The sequence below is a fragment of the Plecotus auritus genome (genome assembly GCF_963455305.1).
Source record: "Plecotus auritus genome assembly, chromosome: 4".
Lineage (NCBI taxonomy): Eukaryota > Metazoa > Chordata > Mammalia > Chiroptera > Vespertilionidae > Plecotus > Plecotus auritus.
In genome coordinates, this window is record NC_137775.1 from 167,528,213 (window position 1) to 167,546,107 (window position 17,895).

The window sequence follows — 17,895 nt, forward strand, 5'->3', positions numbered from 1 at the left end:
CACCCCACTTCCATACATGCCTCACCCCCCAATGTTTTGAATCTGTTGGTTACTCTTGTATACATGCATATAAGTCCTTCAGTTGATCTCTTATTTCCCCCACCTCTCCCTAACCTTACTGCTTTAATTTGACAGTCTGTTTGATGCTTTACTGCCTCTGTATCTATCTTTTTGTTCATCAGTTTATAATGTTTTTCATTATCCCCAAATGAGTGAGATCATGTGGTATTTTTCTTTCATTGACTGGCTTATTTCACTTAGCATAATGTTCTCTAATTCCATCCAGGTGCCTACAAATGGTAGTAATTCCTTCTTTTTTATGGCAGCATAGTATTCCATTGTGTAGATGTACCATAGTTTTCTGATCCAGTCATCTGCTCATGGGCACTTAGGCTGTTTCCAAATCTTAGCTATGGTAAATTGTGCTGCTATGAACATAGGGGTGCATATATCCTTTCTGATTGGTGTTTCTAGTTTCTTAGGATATATTCCCAGGAGTGGGATAACTGGGTCAAATGGGAGTTCCATTTTCAGTTTTTTGAGGAAACTCCATACTGTTCTCCACAGTGGCTGCACCAGTCTGCATTCCCACCAGCAGTGCACGAGGGTTCCTTTTTCTCCGCATCCTCGCCAACACTTGTCGTTTGTTGATTTGTTGATGATAGCCATTCTGACAGGTGTGAGATGGTATCACATTGTCGTTTTGATTTGCATCTCTCGGATAATTAGTGACTTTGAGCATGTTTTCATGTGTCTCTTGGCCCTCCTTCTGTCTTCTTTCGAAAAGATTCTATTTAGGTCTGTTGCCCATTTTTTTTATTGGATCATTTATCTTCCTTTTATTAAGTTGTATAAGCTGCCTATAGATGTTGGAGATTAAACCTTTATCAGTGATAACATTTGCAAATATGTTCTCCCATACAGTGGGGTTTCTTGTTGTTTTGTTGATGGTTTCTTTTGCTGTGAAAAAGCTTTTTATTTTGATGTAGTCCCATTTGTTTATTTTCTCTTTGGCTTCCATTGCCCTAGGGGCAGTATCAGTGAAAAAGTTCTTTTGGCATATGTCTGAGATTTTGCTGCCTGTGGATTCCTCCAGTATTTTTATGGTTTCCCGTCTTATATTTAAGTCCTGTACCCATTTTGAGTTTATTTTTGTGTATAAGTTGGTGATCTAGTTTCATTTTTTTGCATGTATCTGTCCAATTTTCCCAACACCATTTATTAAAGAGACTGTCTTGACTCCATTGTATGCTCATGCCTCCTTTGTCAAATATTAAATGCTCATATTGGTTTGGGTCGATATCTGGATTCTCTATTCTGTTCCATCAGCCAATCTTAATTAGTGACATTTCTTCAGCTTCCTAGAGACATTTTAAAATTTTAAGTAAAGGTCTATAGCTAGCTAGCCTCAGACTCCGTCTTCCAATGTACCAGACAAATTCCTGGTCTCTTCGCTCTTCCCATCAAGCATTCTTACATTTACCTGTGTGCCACCAGTTTCCTCTTCAAATTTCTAATAACTAAATTCATCTTCAATATATTTCAAAATATTGTCCCTACCCAACCGATGAGCATTCCAATGAAAATCTCCTACCTGTTCATTGGATGTGAAGGGGAGCAGAATTTGCTACCCCAAAATATGCCTCTTAGGGAATATTGATTATTTTAGGTTAATTTTCATCAAGAGCAGACTTGGGAGAAAGCTCTGAAAACCAACTAGAAGCTACTCTTTGTCAAAGGACATTTATATGTGTGAGGGCGTCTCCCTCACTGCACAGGTCTGCCCCTTCACCATCAAAGGAGACTTATCCACATACCAATCTTACCCTGGTTTGAAGTGCTTTTCCTGGTAACCTCCTGTACTCTCCACCCCCAACATCTTTTGTCTTCAGCGGAGGTTGGAATTTAAGGTGATGGCTTCGGAAATGCCAAGTTACTCAGTTGTCCTGGGTCTCTCCCCTGTATACAGGAGGTATGTTTTTAAGCTTTGCTTTTTCTTCTCCTAACCTGTCATGTTCATTTGATTATTAGAAGGATAGAGGATAATTTTTTTCTCCCAAAAATGTTTCTTTCTTATACTTTCTTCCCGCACCTGGATTCAGAATTCCTTTTATGGGAAATGCTTGGCTTGGGTTATTCCTCTAGAACAGAGCTTGGCAAACTGTGGCCCATGAATACTACCAACCTATTTTTATAGTTTTAATAGAACACGGCCCAGCCCATTTCTTTGCACACTGCCTATGAATGCTTCTGCGCTACAATGGCCGAATTAAACAGTTCCAACAGAGGTCTGCAAAGCCTAAAAGGTTGACTGTCTGGCCTTTTGCAGAAAAAGCTTGCTGACCCTTGACCAAGAACAAGAGTCCTGATAAAGTAGTCAGGAAGACATGAGTGGAGTAGGAATGATAAGCCAGGTAGGGAAGGTCACCAGGGTGGAAAACCGCCGGTATTTAGCAATGGGCAGAACAGAGAGGACAAGTATTGTAGGGTGAGACCTCGCTCCCAGGGTGCCATTTCCTCCCCTAGCATGTTGCTAGTCACGTGGTTTAGACCTCCTGATCTTTCATATGTTGGTCATGCAGTACAGACCCTTCCCTAGCCTTTCCTGCCCTCGCATGTCACTAGTCAAGCAGCAGAGCCCCTTAGAGGAGAAACAAGAGGGCCGAAGAAAAGCCTCAGACACTTCCCATCCAAGCCCTTGCATAGCCACTCCCTTCAGCATTAAGCACTCAAGGCAATGAGGTTCGGACCCACATCAAATAATCTCAGGAGAAAAGCTTCAGGTTTGTTGACCACATGGAGACAGTTTTGGTCAAACTAGAGATAACATCTAAGCCTCTGTTCTGTTTCAGCTCCAGCCCACAAAGGCAGTAAGTCATGGGGGGCGACACCATGGCTGAATCAAGACCAGCTGCAATGACTCATGATCCCTGACAAGAGCACTGACCAATCAGTAGAGACCACAACACTAGAAGGACACACCTGGAACTGTGATGAATATTCTACTGAGAGCCTCCCCTGAAATCTCCCTAAAATCCCCCAATTTGGAAAACAGATAAAACCCCTTAAGACAAATGACCCAGTACGCTTCTTCCCCTCCCCTCTCAAGCCCACACCTATCTTTCTCTTTCTTCCCTCAAGGCACATGCCTTTGCTTTCTTTATACTAAGCCATCAGTGCCCTTCTTCTGCCGCTGTAACTGGTTTCCTGAGCCCACGTAGCCCCAGCTGGCTCACTTCTTCTATGGCTCACTTCTTCTACCTCTGTGACTTTCTAAATAAACTTTTGCTTGTATTTGAGACTTGCCTCTGAATTCTTTCTTAGCCAAACTTAAGGACCAAGGTCTAACATCTGGTGCTGCTCAGCATCAACAGTTCCAGAAGACACATTGCATTGGCTCAACAACAACAACAATCTGAATTACTATCTTACAAAACAGAGCTGTCCTGAACTCTTGCAAAGGACTAACTCCTCCAGAGTCGGCCTAGCCAGTTGTCAGGATGCAGAAAGAACTGAGAGAGGGAAGTCAGAGAGACCACATGCACTCTGACCAGGCGAGGACCGGAAGGAGGTCCCGTGGGCAAGAGACAAAGCAACTCTGCCAGGAGGGTGCTTGTGCATTCTCGTAGCAAACACCAGGCTGCCCCCCCCTTTCCTCACCCACTCTCTACTTTACTGTGACATAGTAAAGGCTGCTCAGTTCCTAGTCACCACTAATGAAAGAACAGTATGAATATAAATGACTGTGGCAATGTTTTACATTTAAGACTTTTTATTTTTTTCACCACCTGGATAGATGAAGCTCAATGCTACCCCTGTAGCCCCCGAGTCCTCTACCCTTCACAATAAGAACATTTACTCTATGGCTTAGAAAGTGCCTACGCTTTGGTGTCTGACTTGTAATGGGTCAGAGTGCGTGCAGAAGGGTCGGTGGCATTAATCCACCTGGGCATCCAGTAGTGGGTCAGCCAGTCAGCCCGGCCTGGGTAGTGGCGTTCAAAGATTTGACGGTAGTAGTAGCCTTCTTTCGTTTTAGGAGTGTTGAAGGGAAACTTCTGGGCTGCAGCTGCCATCATTGCATCATCAACCTGTAAGAATGAGAGTATAAAACCAAAATGTTTTTTTTTTAAATGGCACAGAAATACATGTATTTCATTTGGCTTCATAAAACCAAAAGAGAAAAGAAAGATATGAAAAGGCTTGACTGTAAATACGGCTGGAGACCTTCTGCGTCACCCATCACTTAGAAAGTGTTAAATACCATAAAATGCATAGCTGTGGAACTTTTAAAGAACATTCAGATGCATATTTCTAATCTCTGATGGTTCTGAGTGTTTTATTCATTTATGCCTCATAGTGTCTGGCGCCCAGCAGGGGCCCAGAGATGTGTTAAAATGAAGGTCAGTGATGATTGGTTAAGTCTCTTCTCTCTTTTAACATGAGATGCTACTTTATAATCCTGCGTGCTAGTTAATTCTTAAAAAAGAGGAAATCTCTCCTACAGATACAAAACATTGAAACTAAGCACAAAATAAACTCTATACCCAAATTGTCCTATTCCAGAAAATACTTTTAAAAGCATCATACCTGATGTTCAATATGTTCCTGTAAAATCCTAAACCAGGAATTCTTAACTGAGGTTATGCCATCACTGAAGGCTTCTTTCGGTCGCCAGAGAATCTCTTTGGGTAGCAGGTTGGAGTCCTCAAATGTCTCTCTCAGGAGATGCTTTTCTATCCCGTTCTGACAAGAAAACAAAAGGAGCATCAGGAAAAGCTCCAGATACAACCAACACCAGTGGCCAGTTTTTATCCTGAACTGATGCACCTACCTTGGGAATTCTCATATCAGGCGGCAGAGACAAGTAATAGGAACAAAACCGATGGTCCAGGAATGGGACTCTCAATTCAAGGCTTAAAGGGGAAGAGAAGAGATCCAAATCAAGATGGATATTTAGTGCCTGACTGTTTAGATCCTGGTTTAGAGTTCCCTAGTAATTCAATCAGCCTCTAAGTATTGTTAAGATTGTGATGTCATTTTTTCCAATCCTCCTAACTGATTACCCTGTAAGAATGCATGAATACATGTGTATTACCTCATCTAGGGAGTGAAACAAGCAGTTTGAGAAGAATTACTTTTACTTTCCCTTCTGTGAACAAGTGAACACCTATCTCAAAAAAAACAGAGAAAGAATCCTGAGTGGCATGGATGATTAAGAATGTCCTTTGCGCCCTAACTTGTTTGGCTCAGTGGATAGAGCGTCGGCCTGCGGATGAAGGGTCCCAGGTTGGATTCCAGTCAAGGGCATGTACCTTGGTTGCGGGCATGTCCCCAGTAGGAGGTGTGCAGGAGGCAGCTGATAGATGTTTCTCTCTCATCGATGTTTCTAACTCTCTATCCCTCTCCCTTCCTCTCTGTAAAAATCAATAAAATATATTTTTTAAAAATGGGATTGCTTTCTTTAAAAAAAAAAGAAAGAAAGAAAAAGAACGTCCTTTGCCTGGACCTTTCAGACTCAAAGGTTTTTCTGGGTGAGACCATCTCTTGTCCTATTAAAAGCTGTAATGATAATTCAAAATTTTTTGCTCAACTGATTGAAAATTTATATACAAGATTCAGTATAAAACAATGTTCCACTTTCCTCACAGGGATATCATTTGCATCCCAAATCCTGGTGACTGATGAGGACAAATGGATAGGACCATAACCACGGATTCAGTTCATTGCCACCCCCATAATTTACTAGTATTACTCTCTAATCGAAGTGTGACTGGTAGAAGCAACAGAAACATTTAATATTGGTTATTTATCATGTATAGCAAGTGTCTTCAACTCTCCAACATGATCAGCTAAAAAGTGAAACTTTATAACATATACTTTTCTAATCCTCACTCGGGGACATGTTTTTATTGTTTTAGAGAGAGAGGAAGGGGGAGAGAGAGAGACATTGATGTGAGAAACATCAGTTACCTCCCGCATGCACCCCAACAGGAGATCGAACCCGCAGCCTAGGTATGTGCCCTGACTGGGAATCGAACCTGAAACCTTTTGGTGTACAGAAAGATGCTCCAACCAACTGAGCCAACCAACCATGGAAAAAGTGAAAACTTTAGCCAACAGAAATGATACCACAGAAACCTGGTTTTATACTCTTATCAAACCTCTTGCATCTTCTTATCCCTACGCAGGATCACCATAGCATCAAGCAGGCAGGTGCTCAGCACCTGTGACAAGGAGGTGTATAATTTTTACTTCCCTTCAAGACTTAGAAAGAGCTGCAACTGCCTTCCCTCGCGGTTGTTCAGATATGAGCGGAATGCTGTTATGCTGTGAAGGTGGAAACTCAGTCTAGAACAACCTGTGAAAGTCCTCTCACATTCCCCCAGCAGCACTTTGACTTTAGCCTAATTCCTTTGGGGCCAAGAGGCAAGCTTCATTTTCTCTATGAAAGTCACACCCGGCAACATATAACCAACGGGAAAGAAAAAAAGTCGGCCATTGCACTTTCTGTGCTTGTGGTTTATTTTTACCATCGCCTCTCAAAACACTGAGTTACCCGTGGGCAGCAGTCGTTCGATCTGCGCGGAGGACGTCGAACAGATAGAGCTCCTTCAGCAGCCTCTCGCTCTCCTCCTGGGCCTTTTCCGGAGAAGGAGCCTAGCGTACCAACAAACAGCCGACAGTCAGAAATACACAGACAGATGTGCCTTAAGCAAATAAAAGGTTTTGCTTCTTACTCTTACACGTACTCCAACTCTAAAGGTGGGTAAGGCAAAGAGCCACAGAGTTTAGGGAAGGGAGGGACGCTGTATAAAACACGTCTTCCCTCCAAAGAACGAATACAATGGGCACACTGTGCAATAACCACAATATCACAGGCATTAAGAAACATGATTCCCTGCTTAAAGAATAGGGATTATCTGACGTTATTAAGACTTCTTTCTCCCTCCAAGAAAACACAAAGCAGACAGTGTCAGATTTCCTCATATACCTCCCAAGGTACTCAAAAGTGTTATTGCTATACTGAAAGTAGTGAAATAATTAATACTTTCCCCCCTTTTTTTTCATTTTTCATGCTTTTCTGAATCTAACACCAATATCCTTCCATTTCTAAATGCTTACCTTGTGAAAATATATGTAACCCTGTGTAAGTTCATCTGAGCCTTCTCCAGAGAAGATCACTACACTATCTGTGTTCTTCCGAATGTACTTGGAAATTAAATACATACCTTAAAGAAGAGACAGATATTACTATTAATGTCGACATAACTCTTTACCAAAAATGTCTTTTTTTTGGCTTTTGGAAACAACTACAAGTTTTGTTCTTAGGTTAGACCAGGGGTGGGCAAACTTTTTGACTCAAGGGCCACAATGGGTTCTTAAACTGGACCGGAGGGCCGGAACAAAAGCATGGATGGAGTGTTTGTGTGAACTAATATAAATTCAAAGTAAAGGAGCGGAGGGGAGAGCAAGAGAACCCTCTGCTCTTTCGGCTCCGCAGGCCAGATAGAACAGCCGAACGGGCCGGATCCGGCCCGCGGGCCGTAGTTTGCCCACGGCTGGCGTTAGACTCATCATTTTTGTATAGGATACTGGTATGAAACATATGAATTTTTTAAGATATTTGCATCATTGTTCAGTTTAGCAAAATTTTAAGGTGGATATTCTTGGTCTAAAAAGCATTAAAATTTTAAAACCTATAAGTGAAATTGTGGGCTATTGCACTGTAAAAGCATGAATTTTAGATTAAGTATACAAAAAATAGTAAGAGAGTTAAGGTTTTGGTAGTTTAGTTTTAATTTTTTTTAATACTATCCATCCACCAATTTTCACATATATTTAAATATACTATATGTTATTAAAAGATGCCCATTGCTTCCTGCTCCACATCCCTGTAAACCAGTATTTGTTCTTAACACTTCCCTAGGTAGACTTTTTAGACATTTTTATTAACTGCTTCCCCCTAATGAAGTATTAACACCAGATAAACTGTACAGTATATCTGTTCATGTATTTTGGCTCCCTTGTGAGAGTCCTATCAGATTCTGAGTCTCTTAAAAGAGGCATATCTAAGCCGGTACATATTAGAAGCTCAACAACATTGGATCAGTCTGATTTGAAATATACTTCTGATATTGGTGTGTATCCACCAGATAAAACTAGTATTGCCTGTTACTGATTGATAAGCCGTATGATGAAATATTTATCAGAATATATCTAAAATGAGTATTTCTTACAGAAAATTAGTTACAACATAGATCTATTTCTCTATTTGTCCAAGAAACATTATACAGAGAAATTGGGGGAAGAGGTTGCAGAACATATATATCTACTCTTTAGAGAAATATAAACAGTGATACTATAAATGTGGAAGTTTAACTACATATTTGTTGTCCCTCTCACTCCAAGAAATTCAGAGAATTCTTAAATGATCTTGTCTTAGACAATTGGTGAGTATTTCCATTCATTCTGGAGTATGCTTTGTAAACTGTTGCTTGAAATAATATTCTTAAAACTTATAGCTTTTCAGAATTAAAAGTCTTTTTGATATTATAAAATACCTTACCCACTGAAGCACGAACTGTTGTAATGTCATAAGTTTCCAAGGAAAATATGACTTCATCCAGGGCCTGAATGCCTTCCTCGTGGTTAAAGAGGACTTCATGGTGTTCACTCCCAATATGATTTGCCACCTGATTACATAAAGAAATACCCACACACTTGTTATTTAAAGAAAAGAACTGCCCTTGGAAAGGAAACTTGACTCTAGTTCACAATGTCTTATGAACTAACAATATTGGAAAACTAGGCAAAATAAGGGGAAACGGTTCAGTAGGCCCCCACAATATGGGGAAATGATTCTCCAGGCCACCACATAGAAGTCGCACCTAGTCAAGTTCCCTTGCCTCCCCCGGTCCCTCCCCTCCACTCAACCACCAAGAGGTAGAACTCCCATCAGCCTTTCACTACAAGACTTCAACCTAACAGTGAGAGGCTTCCAATTAGCATACCACCCCACCCCCCAAACACACATCTACTTTATCTAACCTACCTCATCTCTCTCGTCCAGCATGGTCCTACTCTAACCTTGGCCATCTTTGGCCCTCCTGCAATGCCTCATTTTAGACCCAGGATGTTATACCTAAATGAAATGGCCCCTCCCCTTATTCTATTTTCTTTGGCTATTTTGGATTCTTTCATCATTAATCAACTTGCTTTGGGACTGCTCTCTAGCTCTTTATCAATCATTCTATCTCAGTCTTTCCAGGTTAGAAATGAGGTCTCCTGCACACTGAATGTGTACTACATCACCTTTACCCATAGTCCTAAACATACTGCTTTATAAAAACAAACAAACAAAAAACTTAAGCCCTGGCTGGTGTGGCTTAGTTGGTTGGGTGCCATCTCATGCACCAAAAGATTGCTGGTTTGATTCCCAGTCACGGCACATGCCCACATTGTAGGTTCAATCCCCAGTAGGGGGCTTGCAGGAGGCAGCCAATCAATGTTCTGTTCTCACATCAATGTTCCTCTCTCTCTCTCCCTCTCCTTTCCTCTCTCTAGAAATCAATTTTTAAAAATCTTAAAAAAATAAAATAACAGCTAACATTTACCAAGTACTTACTACATGCTAGGCCAGGGGTGGGCAAACTTTTTGACTCGAGGGCCACAATGGGTTATTAAACGACCGGAGGGCCGGAACAAAAGCATGGATGGAGTGTTTGTGTGAACTAATATAAATTCAAAGTAAAGGAGTGGAGGGGAGAGCAAGAGAACCCTCCGCTCTTTCGGCTCCATGGGCCGGATAGAACAGCCGAACGGGCCGGATCCAGCCCGCGGGCCGTAGTTTGCCCACAGCTGTGCTAGGCTCTACCCTGTGCACTTTTTGTAAATTACATAATTTTCACCTCAAAACTATCCTGTAGTAGATACTATTACTGCCATTACATAAGTGAGGAATTGCAAGGTGGAGGTAGGATTTGAAATGAGCAATCAGGCTCCTAAGTCTAAAGGCCTAAACACTTTCGAAAGGAGAATGATTATCATAGGGTTTTTGTGAGAACTGCATTGACCATGATAGATAAAAGTACCCAGAATACAGTGTACAACATCGTTGAAACTGGCATTTCATTACATTTTAACATAATTAATGCTAAAACAATTACCAGAGTCAGTATAGCAGAAGTACAGAATCATTGCTGACTTTATTCTCATTCTAGTAACAGGCAGAGATAGTGTCTTACCTTTCGGGCAGCTAGTAAATCAGGACTGTCTTCCATGCCAATTGCAAATGTCTGGAAAGGGTACTGGACTTGGGCCTCCTTTAGCTGCTTCAACAGGGTGGCAGCAACCAAACTGGAATCCAAGCCCCCTGCGAGCAAGACGACAGGTGTACTGGTCAGTCAGGTGCCGTGCACAGACTGGGACAGATGACTTCATTTGGATTAAGCACCAAGATTGGAGTTTTATCACTTAAAATCCCCAACTTTTATAAACTGAAAGTCAACTTGAATAAGAGAAAAATCTAACATAGCCAGTGATCATGGTAACGGTATTTGAATTGGTTCAACAATCACTACACACAACTCTAAAAAATGTTTACTCATCCCAACAATAATTATAGTGTAGCTTTAAGTTGCTAAATTACCAGAAATATGAAATGCAGCTTAGAGAAAACTGTTTCATCCTATAATGGAGAAAAGATTAAGTCATAAAGTAAATATTTTATAGGCAAACCTCAGGAATAGCTACAAATCCTTTAACTTAAACAAACACATGATAAATATAACTAGTTTTTTTTTTTTTTAATGGTCTTCACCTGATAAAAGACAGCCGATCCTTCTGTCTGTCATCAAACGTTTCCTAATGGCATTGTCAAAAAGGATTCGGAGGTTGCTCTTCACGGTTTCTATCTCAAAACCTGTGAACACATAAAGTAAGTGAAACAGCGCCAGACACGCTCGGGCTGAGTTACTTGCTGCGAAGAGGTATACAGTCATCGACATCTATCCTGACGGCATTTGCTCAACAGTGGAGTCTGTCAGATCCCACTGTGCCACCTCCAAATTAAATAGGAAATAGATCATCAATAGGAATCATTCCAATGATGCATGAGTCTAATCCTCCTTTGGGAGAGAGGTGGGGAATGAGTAGGTGGGCGTTTGCTTTGTTACCTGGGGATAGTTTCTCCACATTGTCATAGAGGGCGTGTAGAGGCTCATCTCTGCAGTGATGGTATTTAACCATTTCCACTGATGCAACTTTGCCATTTGGCTTTAAATCCAAAACCTCATAGTGTCCTGGGAGAAAAGGCTCCACTTTTAAAAAAGGAGCTGTGGAGTGCTTCAAGTTAACAAGACCTACAAATTCAAAAAGATAACTTTATTTGAATTAGCACACTTCACAGTAACTTTCATGATTAGTTAATATCCTTTAAATTCCTATTTGTTTTCCCTTTTTAATACAAATGCATGTCCATTGCAGGAGCAAAATAAAATGAGTTTTTGGTAAGTCATTCTAAAAGCGATGAGAAATAAAAACTGTCGCAGTACCCTGGCTGAGATCATTCGGTCTGGAAAAGGGCAGTGTTATGAAGGACGTAAAATGTAAGTCAAGAAATTTCAAGGGGTAAATTGAATTTAAGATTATAATTCTATTAGTAGCCCTGCGCATGAATTTGTGCGCCAGTTGCTCTCTGCGGGGCCTGGCCGCTCCATGCCCACTGCCCAGAGGCCCTCCGCGGCCGGGGTGCAACACTTGCCTCATCACCACGGCGACAAAGCAAGCATTCCGCCAGGCTGCTCACACTGCCTGCTCTCAGCGGCTGCCCCCCGGGGACTGGGGGACTCCGGCGGGGCTGAGAGGACTGGGCGCCGCCATCTTGTGGCTATGGGCACCACCATCTTTGTGACAGAGTGATGGTTAACTTGCATATTACCCTTTTATTAGATAGGATATCATATCAAGTTATCAGGCCCAAAGGAGACACAGTGGAGGTCTGCTTTTCCCTGTGTTCTCCTTACAGGGGTTTCCTAATAGTACTTAACATATATACTTCTTCTGTGCCATTTAAAATGCCTGAAAATAGACCAACTCAGACATCTCTAAGTACCCACACTGTGACTAGTATTCTAAGGACCCTTTTATTGATCTCATTATCCTTGCTTCAGCCAATATTAAATCTAGAAACTAAGTGAGAAAGGACTTGAAATAAAGCGAAAAGAAACATGCAGGTAGACCAGACTTTAGGATGCTACCACTGTCTAGGTAAGAGATAAAAGATGAATGTTGCCCTGGCTGGTGTTGCTCAAAGATTAGAGCATTGGCCCTAAAACCAAAGAGTCTCAGGTTCGATTCCTGGTCAAAGGCATGTACTTTGGTTGCAGGTTCCCCAGCCCTGGTGGGGGTGCATGCAGGAGGTAACCAATCGATGTATCTCTCTCATGTTGATGTTTCTATCTCTCTCTCCCCCTCCTCCCTCCCTTCCATTCTCTCTGGAAATCAATGGGGAAAAAAATCCTCATTTTTGCATGTTGATCTGTAACCTTAATGAACATAATGGAAGGAATATACAGGGTGGGACAAAAGTAGGTTTACAGTTGTTCATATGAAAAATAATATAATCCTATATAATAAAAGCCCAGCGACCATAACGGCAGAACAACTGCTTGACCGGTCACTATGAGGTGCACTGACCACCTCTTGGTCCCTTTCCCCAGCCAGCAGGCTCTGATCGCCGATGGCGAATGGGGAACTGGGGTGGGTGGCAGGGGATGCGGGTGGCACCAGGCCAAGGACCCTGCCCCACCGGTCACCCCACTCACAGAGGGCAACCTGTGGTGGGGGTGAGGCCGGCAAGCAGGTGGGAACAGCCGACTTCTTGGTCCCTCCCCCGGCTGTCAGGCTCCCATCGCCAATGGGAACGGGGAACCAGGGTGGGTGGCGGCAGGGGGCGGGGCCGGCTGCCAGCAGCCGGGGAAGATGGCCCCGATTGCAGGCTAGGCCTAGGGAACGTACCCATGCACGGTTTCATGCGCCGGGCCTCTAGTAATTAATAAAGAATAATACAAGGATAAACTGTTTCATGTACTCATAACTGTAAATCTACTTTATCCCCACCCTTTATGGGAACTCTACTTTCTGTTCAATTTTCCTAAAATACAAAACTGCTCTAAAAAGCAGTCTGTTAATTTTTTAAAATATTAAGAAATCAAATGATCCTCAGCAGGAAAAAAGGATCAAAGAACTAAATAGACATTTCTCTAATGAAGATATACAAATGGCACACAGACAAGAAAAGATGCTTGATATCACTGTCAACAGGAGAATGCAAATCAAAAGGACAATGAAATAGCACTTCATATGTAGTAGGATGGCTAGAATCAAAAAGTTAGGAAAAAAGTGTCTGTGAGGATGTGGACAAACTGAAACCCTCATATACTGTTGATGGAGATTTAAAATGGCACAGCCATTGGAAAACAGTCTGCCAATTCCTCCAACAATCAAACACAGAGTTACCACATGACCCAGCGAGTCCACCCCTAGGGATATACCCAAGAGAAATGAAAACATATGTCCAAACAAAAACTTGCACACAAATGTTTATAGTAGCATTATTCAAAATAGCCAAAAGGGAGAAACAATCTCCATGTCCACCCGCTGACAAATGGATAAACAAAATGTGGTATATCCATGTAACAAAATATCTTTTGGCCATAAAAAGTAAAAAAAAAAAAAAAAAGTAACTACAATACATGCTACTAGATAGACAAATCTTGAAAACATTATGCAAGTGAAAGAAGACCATCACAAAAGACCACATGACATGATCCCATTATATGAAATGTCCTGAATAGGAAAATCCAGAGAGGTTCAACAATTATTGATGGATACAGAGGGATGGGGAGTGACAATTAAAGAGTACAGGGGGTTTTTTTTAGGTGATGAAAAATTTTCTAAAATTCATAGGAGTTTTGGTCGCAGATACCTGTGAATATACTAAAAACCGCTGAATTTACTTTAAATGGGTGAATTGTAAGGTATGTGAATTATATTATCAATAAAGCTGTTTTCAGAATGCTAAATAAGTATTTGCTATAGCTATGGTCTGGTTCTACAGTGCAACAATTGCAGGGCCAATCCTAATATTATAATACCAGAGGCCCGGTGCACATATTTGTGCACTGGTGGGGCCCCTTGGCGTGGCCTGCGTGGATTGGGCCGAAACCAGCAGTCCAATGCCGCCTGCTGCTCCTGCCTGCCACTCCTGCTCATCCCGGCCCTGCTGTGCCTGCCATGGGCTTGTGCCCAGTCAGTCCCAATCGGAGAGGCTCAAGCCTCTGCAGCTGCGCTCGCCAGCCATGAGCCCTGCGTCTGGGGCCTGTCAGTCAGCTGAGCAGCGCTCCCACTGTGGGAGCCCACTGACCACCAGGGAGCAGCTCCTGCGTTGAGCGTCTGCCCCCTGATGGTCAGTGTGCATCATAGTGACTGGTCAACCAGTCGTTTAAGCTTTTATATATATATTAGAGGCCTGATGCATGAAGATTCATACAAGAATGGGCGTTCCTTCCCCTGGCTGCCGGCACCGCCTTCACTCCGGCCGGAGCTGCCTTTCCGCCTTCCCACACTGCCCAGAGGCCCGGAGCTGCTGGGGAAGTACAGAATGTGCCCAGCTGCTCGGCGCCTGCATATGCAAATTAACCTGCCATCTTTTGTGGGTTAATTTGCATACTCACTCCTGATTGGCTGGTGGGCGTCATGAAGGTATGGTCAATTTGCATCTTTCTCTTTTATTAGTGTAGATAGATAGATGATAGAGGTAAACTTGCCAAGACATATGGGATCAAACTATATGCAAAGCATATCAGCACAACAAAAATTAAATGAATTTACTGCATAGATTTATACTTCAAGGATTATAGAATTTAAGTGCTAAAAAGGAGAATCCAACTACTTGGTTTAAAAAACACAAAGCCAGAGGGTTTGTGACTTATTTAGTCAATTGTAAAATTCTGGATTGCCCCCTATGGGATTTGCAAATATGATCTAGGGAAAAAAAACATAAAATCCAGGATAATAATGAAAATCTGTAGAAAAAAATATATCATTACCTTTAGCTTCTGAACAAACAGCCAAAAATCCATCTTCTGTCATGGCTCTAAACAACGGTCTGACTCCATAGGTATCTCTGCCCAGGAACACTTTCTTATTCGCTGTATCCAGTAAAATAAACGCAAATACCCCATCCAACAGACTAGCAGTTTGCTCAATTCCTCCTTTGTTATAAAGATGAAGGATTATCTCACCATCCACTTTGGTTTGATATTCAAATGCAAAATGGCTTTGCAGCTTAAAGAAGTAATAGCAAAATTAAAGTGTTAGAATCCTTGCATTCACTAATAATTTTTTTTTTAATTTATTAACTAGAGGCCTGGAGCACAAAATTTGTGCACAGGTACGGTCTCTAGGCCTGGCCTGTGATCAGGGCCATCTTTCCCGGCTGCTAGCAGCCGGCCCCAGCCCCTGCCACCACCCACACCCAGTTCCCCGTTCGCCATTGGGTGATCAGAGCCTGCTGGCCGAGGAAAAGGATCAAGAGGTGGTCAGTGCACCTCATAGTGACTGGTCGAGCAGTCGTTCTGGTAGTCCGCCATTAGGGTCAATTTGCATATTACCCTTTTATTATATAGGATTTTTTCTTTATTAGGGTTTTATATATATTTCCTTATTCCCCCTTGCTCCCCCACCCCCTACTCATGCCCTCACCTCCCTGGTGTCTATGACCATTGGTTAGGCTTATATGCATGCATACAAGTCCTTTGGTTGATCTCACTAATAATTTTTTTATTGTCAAGTTCTTTCAATATTTCTAAGCTCAATAATCATTTCATGCACTTGAGTGGTTCAAAAGAATCATGACATTCCATGAGAATTTTAGTTGCATTCTCATAAACAGAATGCGGAGATAATGCACCAGAACAGCAATGCTTGGAGGTATGGAGGGGTGGGCAAAAGTAGGTTTGTAGTTTGTATGGAAAATAATACAATGATCCTATCTAATAAAAGGCAATATGCAAATTAACCATCACTCCACTCTACCCAAAGCCACGCCCATCAGCCAATCAGGAGCGAGTATGCAAATTAACCCAACCAAGATGGCTGCGGCCACGGAGCGAGCAGGAGGCTTGGGTTTCCCAGGCAATGGAGGAAGCCAAGCTTTCCACCTGCTCTGGCGGGCCCAGGCCTCTGCTTAAGGCTACAAAGTTTCAATTTCATAAGATAAATAAATCCCAACAAAAATGGCTACGGCCATGGAGCGAGCAGGAGGCTTGGCTCCGCTCCAGGCTACAAAGTTTCAATTATAGAAGATAAATAAATCCCAGATACCAGGGCCTCCACTTGGGTAGCCAGGGGGCGTGGCCAGCCTGCAAACCACCACAGGCCCCTAGCCCAGGCCACCCCACACCCCAAGGGAACCCCCACCCTGATCTGGAACACCTTCAGGGCAAACCAGCCAGCCCCCACCCATGCACCAGGCCTCTATCCTATCTAATAAAAGAGTAATATGCAAATTGACTGTCACTCCAACAACAACATGGCTGCCCCTATGTGGTCAAAGATGACTGCCCCCATGTGGACACAAGATGGCTGCCACAAGATGGCCAGCAGAGGAGGGGAGTTGGGAGGGACCAGGCCTGCAAGGGAGGGCAGTTGGGGGCGATCAAGCCTGCAGGGGAGGGCAGTTAGGGGCAAACAGACTGGCAGGGGAGCAGTTAGGCATCAATCAGGCTGCAGGGGAGTGGTTAGGGGGTGATTAGGCTGGCAGGCAGAAGCATTTAGGGGCAATCAGGAAGGCAGGCAGGCGAGCAGTTGGGAGCCAGCAGTCCTGGATTGGAGAGGGTGCAGGCTGGGCTGAGGGACACTCCCCCATGCACAAATTTCATGCACCGGGCCTCTAGTTAATAAATAATAATACAAGAACAAACTGTTTCGCATATTCACAACTGCAAACCCACTTTTGCCCACCCCTGTATACATGTAAGTTAAACAAATGGGTTGTCCGGTTGCCATGACCCTAAAAATGTATCTTCTACTATTGTGAAATTTTGGTTTCCAAATGTAGTATTGCATGAGTTTCTTCTAGTTCAGCCTAAAAGACCCACCTATGGAAATAGAAAGCAAAAGCACAAACTTATCTGGCATGATTCCCTGGCAAATAAATAATAATAGAGACACGTGGTCTAAAGCAAAGCTGCAGGTCCCTGGGGGAGGACATCCAGTCCCCCCACTCTGCAGTGGAATTACAGGGACGTCTCACAGATGCACAAAACGACAGCGGAGCTGATTAGAGCACGTGCTCCAATGGAGCAGCAAAGAGACCGTCACTATCACCGCAGAGTAAGGAAGTTTAAGTTATGCCCCCAACCCCCCTGGATCTCCATCATCACTGGCAAACTGTACTCAATTCATGATTTTCGGCTGACAACGGAGAGAAAAAGGTTCCTATAAAATCAGGTGGAAATTCTAGATAAGTTTAAACATTTAAAACATGTTTTTAATTTTCAAAAAGTATAGCCTGGCTGGCATGGCTCAGTGGTTGAGCGTCGACCTATGAACCAGGAGCACAGTCAGGCCACATGCTCAGGTTGCAGGCTCGATCCCCAGTGTGGGGTGTACAGGAGGTAGCCGATCAATGATTCTCTCTCATCACTGATGTTTCTTTCTCTCCCTTCCTCTCTGAAATCAATAAAAAAATATATTTTAAAAATTTACGTTTGTATACATACGGCCTATGAAACATGCTTCACATGATCTCACTCACTTTATAAACCTGTGGACCTTCTGTCTCTAAGCCCTCACAGAACACAGTCCAAAAATGGGGGTTGGCCGCCTCCA

At 42.8% G+C, this 17,895-nt stretch overlaps 1 protein-coding gene across 3 annotated transcripts in view; it reads right to left on the reverse strand.

Moving 5' to 3' along the window:
- Nucleotides 1–1,012: 1,012 nt before the first annotated feature.
- The window catches only part of ASNS (asparagine synthetase (glutamine-hydrolyzing)), a 106,877-nt gene continuing 89,994 nt past the window's right edge, over nucleotides 1,013–17,895 (reverse strand). For 2 of the 3 annotated variants that reach the window (XM_080664523.1, XM_080664522.1), the window contains exons 3-12: nucleotides 15,111–15,348; nucleotides 11,175–11,360; nucleotides 10,820–10,921; nucleotides 10,245–10,372; nucleotides 8,567–8,693; nucleotides 7,123–7,229; nucleotides 6,557–6,657; nucleotides 4,832–4,913; nucleotides 4,588–4,743; nucleotides 3,743–4,088 (exon numbers count right to left, since the gene is read on the reverse strand). In XM_080664523.1, coding sequence (XP_080520649.1) covers nucleotides 3,879–4,088; nucleotides 4,588–4,743; nucleotides 4,832–4,913; nucleotides 6,557–6,657; nucleotides 7,123–7,229; nucleotides 8,567–8,693; nucleotides 10,245–10,372; nucleotides 10,820–10,921; nucleotides 11,175–11,360; nucleotides 15,111–15,348 — 1,437 coding nt within the window. In that variant the 3' untranslated portion in view covers nucleotides 3,743–3,878. Of the gene's footprint in view, nucleotides 4,089–4,587; nucleotides 4,744–4,831; nucleotides 4,914–6,556; nucleotides 6,658–7,122; nucleotides 7,230–8,566; nucleotides 8,694–10,244; nucleotides 10,373–10,819; nucleotides 10,922–11,174; nucleotides 11,361–15,110; nucleotides 15,349–17,895 lie in introns of all 3 variants that reach the window. The other variant, XM_080664521.1, reaches the window with a different exon arrangement.